General features: G+C 44.0%; 1 protein-coding gene across 1 annotated transcript in view; it reads left to right on the top strand.

The window, feature by feature from the left end:
* cobl (cordon-bleu WH2 repeat protein) overlaps positions 1–13,980 on the top strand; it is a 333,465-nt gene that overhangs the window by 226,822 nt on the left and 92,663 nt on the right. The window contains exons 11-12 of the mRNA XM_051936126.1: positions 5,137–5,181; positions 5,266–5,544. Coding sequence (XP_051792086.1) covers positions 5,137–5,181; positions 5,266–5,544 — 324 coding nt within the window. The remainder of the gene's footprint in view (positions 1–5,136; positions 5,182–5,265; positions 5,545–13,980) is intronic.

Genomic DNA, 13,980 nt, shown 5'->3' with positions numbered 1-13,980 from the left:
TCATGCTTCTGTCGATATCTCCATGGGCCGTCACTGACATCGAGAAGAGCCACTGGCACTGGCCAAGCACTGACCGCATATGTGCTTTGATCCAAGATGTCCTTCCCCGACTTTTTAATTTTGAAATCAGCAGTTCATTTATTTGAAGAGAAATAAACACATATTGGAACATAAGAAGTGGGGGACCACCAAGAGGAGATGACTGTGCCCATCTCACTTAAAGAGACGCTCTCACCCAAACACACAGGCGATACGGGTGTAGAGAGTGTCACCTGGACTGTGGCACAGACTGAAAAGGAGGCCGTCGTGGACACGTCACCTTGGTGCGTGGGCACAGCACTAGGTGGTGGCTTAGGAAATCAATGGAGACTCTGCAGGGCACACCATCTTTGTGGGATCATGGATTTGGTAAAGGTCAATAAAGTGGACTGTCTTGGGCACATCACCTTGTTATGTGGACACGATGTGGTAGTAGCTGGTGGCATATGGCAGTCATCTTGATTGACATATAGATTGAGTATAGGTCAATAAAGGAGACTTGGGCACCTCACCCTGGCATGTGGACACTGTATTAGCTGCTTGCATAGGCAGGCCACGCCATCTTGATGGGATCGTGGATTTGGCATAGGTCAATAAAGGGGACTGTCTTAGGCACATCACCTTGGTTTGTCGACTCAGTGTGGTAGTAGCTGGTGGTATAAGGCAATAAATGATCATGATAAGGGTGCAAATGGCACCCTGCCTTAAGGCATAATGCGATAAAGGTGCTGCCAAGGGTGCACAAACACTGGCCCAGCTACTGGCATAGAGCAATACAGGAGACTGCATAGGGCTCATCACCATGATGGAGTCACAGATGTTGTACCGGCCAGGGGTATAGGGGGGTAAAGTATGTGCACTGGGTACTAACTGGTGGCATAGGGCAGTCATCTTGATGGACGTATAGATTGGGCATAGGTCAATAAAGGAGACTTGGGCACCTCACCTTGGCATGTGGACACCGTATTAGCTGCTGGCATAGGCAGGCCACACCATCTTGATGGGATCATGGATTTGGCATAGGTCAATAAAGGAGACTGACATGGCCACCTCACCTTGCTATTTGGTAGCAGGTGGTATGGGGCAATAAAGGTGGCTTTAAATGTAAATTTCATGATAAGGATACAGATGGCACACTGCCTGATGGAATAGGGTCATAAAGACACTGCCAAGATTGTGTCAACTTGACAGGGCACACAAACACTGGACCAGCCATTGGCATAGAGCAATAAAGGAGGCTACATGGGGACATCACCATGATGGGGTCAAAGACGCTGTACCAGCCATTGGTATAGGGTGGTAAAGGAGGCTGTCAAGGGCTCTTCTGTTGGATATGTGGACAGGGTACTAGCTGGTGGCATGGGGCAGTCATCTTGATGTATTTATGGAGTGGGTATAGATCAATAAAGGAGACTTGGGAACCTCACCTTGGCATGGTGGCACTGTACCAGCAGTTGGCATATGGCAATTACTCAGACTGAGCAGGCCATGCCATCTTGATGGGATCATGGATTTGGTATAGGTCAGTGAAGGAAAAGCCTTGGGCACATAACCTTGGTATGTGGATTGGATTTGGTAGTAGCTGGTGGCAATAAATGTTCATGATAAGGGTACAGATGGCACCCTGGCTTGAGGGATAGTGCAATAAAGACCCTGTCAAGGGTGCATCAAGTTGACAAGGGTGCACACGCACTGGACCAGCTATTGGCATTGACAAATAAAGAAGACGGCATAGGGCACATCATCATGATGTTTACCGGCCATTGGTATAGGGTGGTAAAGGTGACCATCAAAGGGATCGTCACGTTGGTAGGCAGACACTTTACTAGCTGGTGGCATAGGCCAATAATGGAGACTGTGCAGGGCATGTCATCTTGATGGGCTTGTGGATTGGGTGCAGGTCAATGAAGGATGCTGCAAAGGGCATATCACTTTGGCATGTGGAGACAGTGCCTGCTGGTGGCATAATACAATAAAGGATATTTTTTCATTGGAGAGATACAGAGGACCCACTGGCTGCTGTGATAGGGTGATAAAGACAGTGCCAAGCATGTATCAACTTGGCAGTGGTACGTAGACGCAGCACACAGCTGGTGTCATTTGTTAAATTACAGATGGAGTCTTGGTAGGTGGTATAGGACAACAAACAGGCTGGGCACTGATGGATTACTGGCCAGTGGCACTGAGCGATAAAGGAGGCTCCCTCGGCCGAATCTTCATAACAGGAGTACAGATTCAGCGAGAGCTGCTTGGGTACCATGATGGCAATTATGATATTTCACTTAAGGTAGACACAAGTTTTGAGGTTGAGGATTTCTTACTCACTCATCATGGCACTGGAGAGTGCTGGCGTATTGATCAGGGGCACAGTCAGGAATTAATTTTAGGAGCATAGAAGGGACATGAATGATAATTCTACCTTTTGATCAGACAGTTGGAACTGTCATGAAACATTTTTATATTAGGGGTTATATTGGGCTGTCTCAGGCACATCAATTTAACAAAAGCACATGGGCACAGTACTAGCCAATGCTATTGCGTGATAAAGTAGCCGTGTTGGGCACATCACTTTCATAAGATCACATGGGCACAGTACCATCCAGTGTTATAGGATGATAAAAAAGGCTATCTGGGGAACATCACTTAAACAAGGGTACAATACCAGCTAGTGCCATTGCATGATAAAGTAGCAGTTTTGGGCACATCACTTTAATAAACACACATGGGCAAAGTACCAGCCAGTGCCATGGGATGATAAAGTAGCTGTGTAGGACACATCACTTTAATAAGATCACATGGGCACAGTACCATCCATTGTTATAGGATGAATATTTAGGGAACATCACTTAAGCAAGGGAACAGTACCACCCAATGCTATTACTTAGTAAAGTAGCTGTGTTGGGCACATCACTGTAATAAGATCACATGGGCACGGTACCATCCAGTGTTCTAGGATGATAAAGAGGCTATCTGGGGAACATCACTTAAACAAGGGTACAATACCAGCTAGTGCCATTGCATGATAAAGTAGCTGTTTTGGGCACATCACTTTAATAAACACACATGGGCAAAGTACCAGCCAGTTCCTTATGGCAATAAAGTGGTATTCTACAGCGCATCTGTTCATTATCCTAAGATACTGGCTGGTACTGTGCCCATGTACCCTTGTTAAAGTAGCTGTCTGGGCGACATCATTTTAACAAGGGCACAGTACCAGCGACATTACCATAAGATGATCAAGAATCTGTCTTGGGCACATCGTCTTGACAAGTGCTCCTACGTGCAGTGCTGGCCATGGCCTGAGGGTGGTAAATGAGACTTTTGATCACTTTAATAAGGGTATATGGGCACAGTACCAGTGATTGCCATGTGATGATAAATGAGGTGTCACGTCACCTTGACTAGTGCTGGTTATGGTCTCAGTGTGATAAATCAGGCTTCCGAGTGTATACCCCTTGATGGATTTATAGAGGGAGTAGCGGAGGTGGCATGTGGTGCCAAAGGAGACTCCCTCATGCACATCACCTGTCCTTCAAACTGGGATATGTTGCCTTTGTATTAATTTTGCCATAAATGCATAGACTGGAGATGAGGACTCGCCTCACTGACCGATACTATTTTCTCTCCCCAGCCTGATACAAGGGCAGAGTGGTGGCTCTGAGGCTAGGGATCTGCACTGGCAATCAGAAGGTTGCCGGTTCGAATCCCGTAAACGCCAATAGGGACTCTGCTCTGTTGGGCCCTTGAGCAAGGCCCTTAACCTGCAATTGCTGAGCGCTTTGAGTAGTGAGAAAAGCGCTATATAAATGCAAAGTATTATTATTATGTATTTATTTTATTGTAATTTGATGTTCCTTTAATCCTCCATTTGTAATATACAGTACATTGTTCTTTTGAAAATGTTGTTCTTTTCACATATCCTTCTAAATAATGAAAAAAGTCCTATACGAGGTGAGACACAAAAATAACCGGACTGGGCTTGGGGCTTTCCTGAAAATCCGTCTGGAGGTCACTCATAGAACAGCATCCCCTCCTAAACGCGCGCCCTCTCAAACCGCCGACCGGCTCAGTATCTCCTGTGAAGAGCCCAGTCAGGATCTGCACAACAATCGCTACACGAGTTGTCGCAATAATGTCGGGTTAAAAAATCGAACAACAAATCAACATCAAATTTCTTGCAAAATTAAACAAAACTGCCACAGAAACTTATGAAATGGTTAAAAAACGGCGTACGGTGATAACAGTTTGTCTCGCACACAAGTGTTTGAGCGGCACAAACGTTTCAAGGAGGGACAAGAAAATGTGGAAGACGTTCAACACCCCGGTCACCCACGCTCGTCTCGGACAGACGACAACATCACAATGGTGAATCATCCATCCATCCATCCATCCATTTTCCAACCCGCTGAATCCGAACACAGGGTCACGGGGGTCTGCTGGAGCCAATCCCAGCCAACACAGGGCACAAGGCAGGAACCAATCCTGGGCAGGGTGCCAACCCACCGCAGACGGTGAATCAGATAGTTTGAAATGATCGTACTGCGTTTTCCATAAAGCAGTGTTTGACTGATCCTCTCAATCATCCTCCCTATTCGCCCGATTTAGCTCCCTGTGATTTTTACTTCTTTTCCGAAAATTAAAAAGTAACCTGAAGGGAACACATTCTTCTTCAATGGATGAAGTGAAGACAGAAACGGCAAGCCTGTTGAAGAGCTTCAAGCAAGAAGACTTCCAGCACTGTTTCAATCAATGGACGATACGTCTGGAGCGGTGTAGAGATCAGGAGGGGGAGTATGGAGAAGGTGACAATGTTTAGAATGCTGTAATTCATTGATAATTTTTTTTTTTTTTTTTTTTTTACCAACCCAGTTATTTTTGTGTCTCACCTCGTATAACATCCACTCCAATGCCCTGCTGGTAACCCTGACCTAAACAGTGATGGTACAGAAGATGGATTTTGTGAGCTGAATCCCCTGCATGGCGGACATCTTGCCATAATGAGTACCTTCACTTCTGCTGGTTCTCCTAATTAATTCTGTGCTTCTCGTGTATAGCGCCAAAGCTGAACGATAACGTCCTACATTGTTGGTTTTTCAGGTTTTGCTGCTACAGAGAAATTGGAAACTTCATATAATCCTACTGGTGAGAAAACAGCGTAGTCGGCAGGATCCTGTTGGTTCCATGTGGTGATCTGGAGAGTTAGCTTTATGCCCAAATTGACTGTAGACTATCAACATGAACATAAAGATTTAAAGAGTGTGAAATTTGTCACCGATGCATTTTTTTTCTCACAGGTAACCATTTCCACATTCATCCTCTGTTTAGGTGCTGGACGTCAGGTGCCACTAAAGCCTCGTAGAGGCAATGTGAGGGACCCACCTCAGTTAGTGCTTCCCCCTCCCCCTCCATACCCGCCTTGTATAGATTCAGACTACGTGGATCCCGACGTTTCGCACCCATCGAGTGATGACGAGCTCACAGGCCACGTGGATATTGCTTCTCAACGTAGGTCATGGAAATCCTTTAAAGCCATCGTCGTTCAACTTCCCTGCAGCTTCCTCCCTTTCTGCTTTCTTACTCTGTGGTTTTCTAGCACGGGTTTCTGTTTTTTATCTCGTACCTCGCTGCGATCTGGGTGAGGAAAAAAAACTTTCTGCCCTTCCGCAAGTGAGCCTCTCTTCATTTCTATCTTTTACTCGGTGGTGTTACTTTAACTGGGAAGTTGGTTTCTAGGTGTGTGCATGAGTTTGCATTGCCTGGGCTTGTGTCCCACCTAAGGCTGGTTACCTTGTGTTGTCTGGTACTGCCAGTACAGTGGGTATAGAAAAGAATCCCCCCCCCCCCCTTTGAAATATTCCCATTTTGTTTGCTTTACAGCCTTAAATGAAAACACACAAACCAATATTTTTTCCAGCTTTACTTACTCAATGCAACCAATGACATCCAAGTGGAGAGATATCACAGCTACAGTTTAGAAGAATGATAAAAAATCAAAAACAAGACCTACTGAGATGAATAAAGGATCCCCCCCCCCCCCCACCCCAATGTCAATGTCATTTTGTTCATCACCTTTTGCTTTAATGACAGCCTTGGAGTCTGTTGGGATACTCCTCTATCAGCTGTGCACATCTAGATTGAGTAATATTTGCCCACTCTTCTTTACAGAACTGTTCACGTTCGGTCAGATTGGATGGTGAGTGTTGGTGGTCTGCTATCTTCAGATCTTTCCACAGATTTTCACTGTGATTTAGGTCTGGGCTCTGACTGGGCCTCACCAGGACATTCACTTTCTTCTCCTTCAGCCACCGTGTGCCCAATTTTGCTGTGTGCTTCGGGTCGTTGTCGCGTTGTAAGGTGAACATTCTGCCCATCTTCAACTTTCTGGCAGAGGGTAACAGGTTTTTCTCCAGCATTTGATGGTATTTTGCCCCATCCATTTTTCCTTCTACCCTAACGAGAGCCCCAGGCCCCCCACAACAGGATGCCGCCACCTCCATGCTTTACTGTAGGTATGGTGTGTTGTGGATGGTGAGCTGCATTGGTGTACTGTTTGGTATTGAAGCCAAATTTTGGTCTCATCTGACCATAAGACCTTTTTCCACTTGGCATCAGAATCTTCAAGGTGTATTCTGGCAAAGCTCAAACGAGCCTTAATGTGGCCTTTCTTAAGAAGTGCGACCCTCCTGAACAGGCCACAATTGTGGAGCACTTGTGAAATTGTTGTCACATGCACACAATGACCACTTTTTGCCATCAAATCCTGTAACTCCTTCAAAGTGGCCTCTTGGTAGCCTGTCTTACCAGTTTCCTCCTTGCTCTTCCATCCAGTTTGGAGGGACGCCAGATCCAGGGAGAGTCCTAGTAGTACCAAACACTCGCCACTTCTTTATTATGGACTTTACTGGGCTCCTTGAGATTGATAAAGCCTTTGAGATTTTTTTGTCTCCATCTCCTGCCTTGTGTCTGTCCACAACTCTGTCCCTGAGATCTTTTGAAAGTGTCCTGCCACCCATAGTCAGTTGTTTGCTGTCAGTTGCACTGCCAAGCAAGGGAATGAATGCTCCAGGAACAGCTTCACTAATCACACTCATTACAATTGATCACAGGTGGAAGGAAGCCAGTAACCGCAATGGAAATGGTGGGCACTGACACCTGATTGAGTTTAGGAGGGGGGTGATCCTTTATTCATCTCAGGATTTCTTGTTTTTGATTTTTTAAATTCTTCTGAACTGTAGCTGTGATATCTTTCACTTGGCTGTTATAGATTGCATTGAGTAAGTAAAGCTGGGAAAAATATTGATTTGTGTGTTTTCATTTAAGGCTGTAAAGCAAAAAATGGAAATATTTCAAGGGGGGGGGGGGTTCTTTTCTATACCCACTGTATATTCTCCAGACCCCACAACCCATGCTCTGATAGTGGATATACTTTATTTGTATAAATTTTTATTTGCTGTTCTGGGGATCTGGGTTCAATTCCCAACCAGGTCACCCCTTGTTTGGTGTCCACAGGTATCTCCCATGTTCACTGGAGTTTTTTTTTATTCCAGGTACTCAAGCTTAAAAAAACCAAACAGTTAGCCCTTTAACTCCAGATGATAAGAAGCTGCATCTTAGAGCTGTCATAACCCAAACATTGTGGCTGGCCACCAGTTGTTACCACAGTGCAAATATACAAATTGAAAGGGCTTATGGTGTGTGTGTGTTTGTGAATCCACAACAGAACACTTGGCGTAGTCAGCAGGATTCACATTGTTTAGGGGTAAAGCGTGGAGGAGGTGATGTGCAGTAAGGTATGGGGGCTTAGTGAGAGAGAGTTCGTCTGACATCACCAGGAGACGCACCTCTCACGGTGTTTGGAAACACTATCTGCTCGACCCAAGGTCAAGCAACCTCCTTTAGCTCAGGCCGAAGAGAGACTGCTTCAGAGAGTCAATATAATCAGACATTGCAGGTTCACAGGTAGCCACCAGTTGTTACCACAGTGCAAATCTACAAATTGAGTTGGCTCATGGTGGGTGTGTATGTGAGTGTGTGATTGAGTCCACAAAAAAAACACTTGGTGTAGTCAGCAGGATTTGCACTGTAGAAGGGTGGCAGTGGAGGTGCCGAGTAGTAAGGTGAGGTCTGAAAGAGGGACATACTGTAGCTCAGCTGACATCACCAGGAGGTGCGCCGCTTGCAGTGTTCAGAAACTCTGTCTGCTCAGCCCAAGGTTCGAGGAGATCCATTTAGCTCAGGCTGATAAGATACTGCTTCTGAAAGGCTTTGTAATCCAAATGTGGGTTTGCACCTGGACACGAGCTGTTACTACAGTGCAAATCTACATATTGAGATGGCTTGGTGTGTGCTTGTGTGAGTCCTCAACAGAATACTTGGTGTAGTCGGGAGGATTTGCACTGTGTTGGGGGTGGAGTGTGCAGGCAGAGACATTGTGAAGTAAGGTGGGGACCGAAAGAGACAGCTCATCTAACATTACCAGGAAAGACTCTGCTCGCAGTGTTCAGAAGAACACTATCGGCTTGGCCCAGTTAGTCGAGGAGCCTCCTTTGGCTCAGGCCAATAACAAAACTGCTTGTGGGAGCCATTGTAATCCAGACGTTGCAAATTCGTGGCTGGCCAATGTCTGTTATCACAGTGCCAATCTATAAACTATGAGGGCTTGTGCTGTGTGTGCCGGTATATGTGTGAGTCCACAACAATACAGCAATGACTGGCAGAGGTGCTGGATAACTTGGTTCCTTGAATAAGGACAGTGTTGGTTTGAAAACTGCATTGTGTTCACTCAGGTTCATTTCTGATATTGCATTTTGTCTAAAGGTCCAAGGCCATTAATTGTATAAATTGTGCAAAAAATTGAGTTTATTAGGAAGGGGGCAAATATTTCTTCACAGCAGTGTAGTAGGTGGCATTCCTGAAGGGGGTCCAAAGACACCCTTTGCTGTCAGGTAAGCTCTATTAATGTGGTTCATCCTCCAAAGGAAAGAATTGGCTGCAGCAGAGAGCGCCTGCCTGTATTCCTGAGGCTCCTGTAGAGTGCACTAATTTAAGGCTAGTGATGTTGCAGGGATATCAGAGCCAACAGAGGGAGCTCTAAGAGTGTAACCCCCTGGGGAGTTTTACAGAAGTGACTTCCAAGGTGTAGCTTAAAAGGGTCTCCATACCACAGTTGAGGTGAGACTTCTTGCTAAAAATCATTTAAATTCATTTTTTTCCCTTATGAAGCAACACTCAATACCCCAGAATGACAAAGGGGTATCTCTCTATTATAATAAAATCTTGGGACGAGACAAGACTTTTTGAAGAGACTTTTTGGAAGGAAGTCCCACGAGACGGAGACTTTTACCATGAGATTCTTTCAAGATTCTTTCACAGCCTACTTACAACTATTGTCAAACAAGACCACGGTCATCAGGTACATTCCGGCACTTAACCTGGACATACACCAATCCATTAAAGGGCTTACTTATGAACACACACACTTACGAAGATCCAGTTTTGAATCACCCATTCATCTAAATATAGCAACGAGAAAAATTGTCGATCGGTTACACAACAAATTAGTTAAATGCGTATCAATAGACTCTGCTGAAACAGTCGGTGGTGACTGTGTGGAAGATGAAAGCATCAACTTAAAATATCCCGTAGAATATCTACAACCATTAACACCATCTGGTCTTCCACCAGCCGATTTTACTGTTGAAAGAAGGATGTATCGTAATGTTATTGTGTAATTTATGTCGGAGTGGTGGACTTTGCAATGGGACAAGATTAGTTGTATTCAAAATTGGTCAAACAATTCTGACATGTAAAATTTTAACAGGTGACAAGAAAGGTAATGTAGTACATCTTCACTAATGACATTAGACACCAAAGGAGATCTTGATATGCCATTCGTATTAAAACGTTTACAGTTTCCCGTTAGAAGAGCTTTTACTATGACAATTAACAAATCACAGGGACAAACATTCGAAAAAGTTGGTTTATTTAGAGAAACAATATTCACTCATGGGAAGTTATGTGTTGTGTTGTCACAATGTAACTCAACTCTAGACACGGAATCAAAATTCAATGCAATACTGACGAAAAGATAATTCCAAATATTGTTTTAAAGTAAAAGTAAAAATAATTCATATGTAACAATACCCATGAAAATAATAATCTCTTTAAATTGTATATCCGGTAAACCAAACCCGGAGGTGGGCGAGCAAAGCAAGCTGGGGGCGGAGCTCCCTAGTTTTTAAAAATAAAAAAACTGAAATATCCCATTGGCACAAGTTGGACCCTTTACTTCGACGAAGCCTCTTTGGCAATCATTCCAGCCTGGAGTCGTCTTGGGTATGACATGAGAAGCTTTACACTCCTGGATTTGGGGATGTTCTGCCATTTTTTTCTCTGCAGATCCTCTCAAGTTGTGTCAGATTGAATGGAGACCATCCATAGATGGACAGCTATTTTCAAGTCTCTCCAGAGATGTTCAAGTCTGGGCCACTCAAGGATATTCATAGAGTTGGGACCCTAAGCCACAGTTGTGTTGTCTTTGGCTTGTCCTGTTGGAAGGTGGACCTTCGGCCAGCAGACTGAGGTCCAGAGTGCTCTGGGCAGGTTTTCATTAAGGATCTCTCTGTACTTTGCTCCGTTTATCTCTCCCAGCCACTCATACCGGCCCACATATGCTGTACCATTGGATCGGTATTGCACAGGTGATGAGCACTGCCTTGTTTCCTAAAGACATGACGCTAATCTCGGTTTCATCAGAGCAGAGAGTCCTGTTTTTCACCGTCTGAGAGTCCATCAAGTGCCTTTTTGCAAACTCCAAGTGGGCTTCCTTATGTTATTTGTTTTATTTACTGAGGAGAGGCTTCTGTTTGGCCACTCTGCCATAAAGCTGGAGTATTGCTCTGGTAGTTCTGCTTCTGGAATTTTCTCCCATTTTCAAGCTGGTTCTCTGGAGCTCAGCCAGAGTGACCATCAGTTTCTTGGTCATTTTCTTACCAAGGTCCTATTCGCCCTGATTGCTCAGTTTTGCTGGGTGGCCAGCTCTAGGAAAAGTCATAGATGTTCCAGACTTCTTAACCCCCCTGTGGTCTTGAAAACCTTTAATGTTACAGGAAAGTGTTTTTTGTGTCCTTCCTCAGATCTGTGCCTCCACACAATTTTGTCTCTAAGCTCTACAAGGAGGTCCTTGGACCTCATGGCTTGGGCTTTGGTCATCAGTGGACCCTCTATAGACAAATGTGTGCCTTAACTAAATCAGTCTAGTCAATTGAATGGGCCACAGGTGGACCCCAAACAAGATGTAGAAACATCTCAATGATGATCAACAGAAGGAGCACCTGAGCCAAAGCAAAGGGTCTGAATAATTGTGTCAGTGTGATATTTCCGTTTTTTACTTTCTAGTATACAAAGTGTAGGGAAATTATTGTAATCGTCCAAAAATTTGATTTCGAGATTTTGATGAATCTCGAAGTTTTTTACCTCCCTGACTTTCTCGTATATAAAGTATAGGGAAAGTATTGAAATCCTCCAAACATTCGATGTCGAGATTTTAATGAATCTCGACGTTTTAGACCTTCCTGAGTCTGATTTACTTTCTCATAGGGAAAGTATTGTAATCGTCCAAAGATTCAATGTCAAGATTTTGATAAATCTCAGCGTTTTAGACCTCCCTGAGTCCGAACATACCATTTCTGGGATTATGTCTGTGTGTGTAAACACGATAACTTGAGATCGCTTTCACTTCAGTTTACCAAATTTTGCATACAAGTATTAGGTACAAAACGTAGATTTCTTTCAACTTTTGGGCTATTTCTGCTAACTGGAAGTGGTACTTTACCTTTTATTAATGTAGCTGCAGAGTCTGATTTATTCAATTTTACTTTTATAATAACTGTTCAATATATCATTAATTTAATTTGATTTGTTGTTGATGGTTCTTTAATGTACATAATATAAAAATATAATCCTTGTCTTGCGGTTTACTCCTCAAATATCCATCCCAATATCTGAATATACGAGAAAGTCGAGGGGAGACCACTCCCAATTTTTCATATTTAATAACATCTGCGGAAGTTCCAAAAAATCCCATTTTCACTTTGTCACTCTGCTGGGGTATTGAGTGTTGCTTGATGACAGGAAAAATAAATTTTAGCACAAGGCTAGAGCATAACAAGATATGGAAAGGTGAAGACGTCTAAAGGTGGTGTTAATATATGACATCGACAATTAAGTTCTCGAACTTGCCACCGTGCGCTTACATTGGCAGCATTGCACAAACAGCTTAATAAGGTTTCATAACCTTAGTGTATCAGTTTCTCACAGCCGTGTTCGTGTCGACGTGTGGCAGGGTCTTGCTGAGTGGCATTCGTTATTGTTGTTGCGTGCTCATGTGTGCCGTCGTGAGAATATCAGAGTTTGCATTAGAGCAACGAGCAAACATTACATTTCTCATTAAACTTGGCAAGAGTGGAAGTGAAATCAGGAACGTGTTAGTCCAAGTTTATAGGGATAATGCCATGAACAAAATGGCAGCATACAAATGGATTAAACGTTTTTCTGTGGGGAGAGAAAGCGTCACTGATAAGGAGAGGTCAGGGTGGCCAGTAACGCGCAGAACTGACGGAAACATTGCAAAAATTTGTCAAATTGTGCGTTAAAAATGTCAGCTGACTGTGAGAAGCATAGTAGACCAAGTAAACATCGACAGAGAAAAAGTTAGACGAAAACCACGTGAACTTTTCATCAAAAATAACTCGTGGCTCTTACATCACGACAACACGCCAGCTCACATGGCACAGTCTGCGAGGGAGTTTTTAGCCAAATAACTGTATTGGAACAGCCTCCCTGCCCACCTGATCTGGTCCCCAAGGACATTTTTTCTTTACCCAAAAATAAAGGAAATGTTGAAAGGAAGACATTGTGGTGACATTCAGGACATCAAGTGTAATACGACAGCTCTGTTGGCCATTCCCTAATTCAGCAATAATACACAAAATAAATAAATATATAAATAAATAATACATAATAAATGTACAAGGAACGTTCAAAATGTTTCCTTGCTTTTTTTAACTATATTTATTAAGAATTTCACAAACAAATGACATCATTTTTCTATATACTGTAGACACCTTCCTTTGTGGTGCAGTTTTCCCCGTGTCGTACCACCTCTTTAATGTCCAATTACTGCTTCTCCCGCCTTCACCGTTTCCAATGAAAATATAAAAGTGTGTATATAAAACGTCCCTCATATTATTAATCCATGGAGTAACGCTCCCTCACCTGATGTCAACGCCATTCTAGACGTTGTCTGCTCTCCTCGCGCCCACGTGGGCATCTGACGTCAAGTCAACGAGGCTAATGGTCCTCCTAGCACGGTGGGGTCTATTTATGACATACCTGTGAGATTTATCAATGTTTACAGCTTGTATCACCCCCCTGGATGTTAACTTTAGTTGACATCCACCCTCAGCCCCTTTGTGCCGACAAAAGTCGATGTCCACCCTAAAAGAGTTAATGGCCTGACCTCGTAAGGACACCCCACCACCAGTCTGCCCGACTTCAGACCCCTCAATCACACAGTTTTATCAACATGACCGAAGGTGAAGGTGCTCATTTGCCACTTGAAAGTGAATTCCAGCCCTGTTTACGTCTGAAGCGGCGCTCACTCCTTCAAGACGGAGCCTTAAAGGGCCAATGTGCTGATAGAGCAAAGCCTTTCCCATGCGCCCTTGTGTGGCCAAGTTGTCATTCAGAGCTGCTCCTCTTTCACTGTCTTCCGCCTAAACATGGTGTGTCAGCGCCCACAATTACTGGACATCTTGATTCCATCTTCCTGTGAAGCAATACTTACAGCTCAGCCTGTTACACATCCTCTTCCAGGAATACAAGCCATGTGTTATGGGAATTTCTGCCACTGCGTATTTATGACGCCCTTTGACATCCTTT

Source organism: Erpetoichthys calabaricus, chromosome 13 (assembly GCF_900747795.2).
Source record: "Erpetoichthys calabaricus chromosome 13, fErpCal1.3, whole genome shotgun sequence".
Taxonomy (NCBI): domain Eukaryota; kingdom Metazoa; phylum Chordata; class Cladistia; order Polypteriformes; family Polypteridae; genus Erpetoichthys; species Erpetoichthys calabaricus.
The sequence above is the reverse complement of the archived record's forward strand: the minus strand, read 5'-3'. Positions and strand labels throughout refer to the sequence as shown.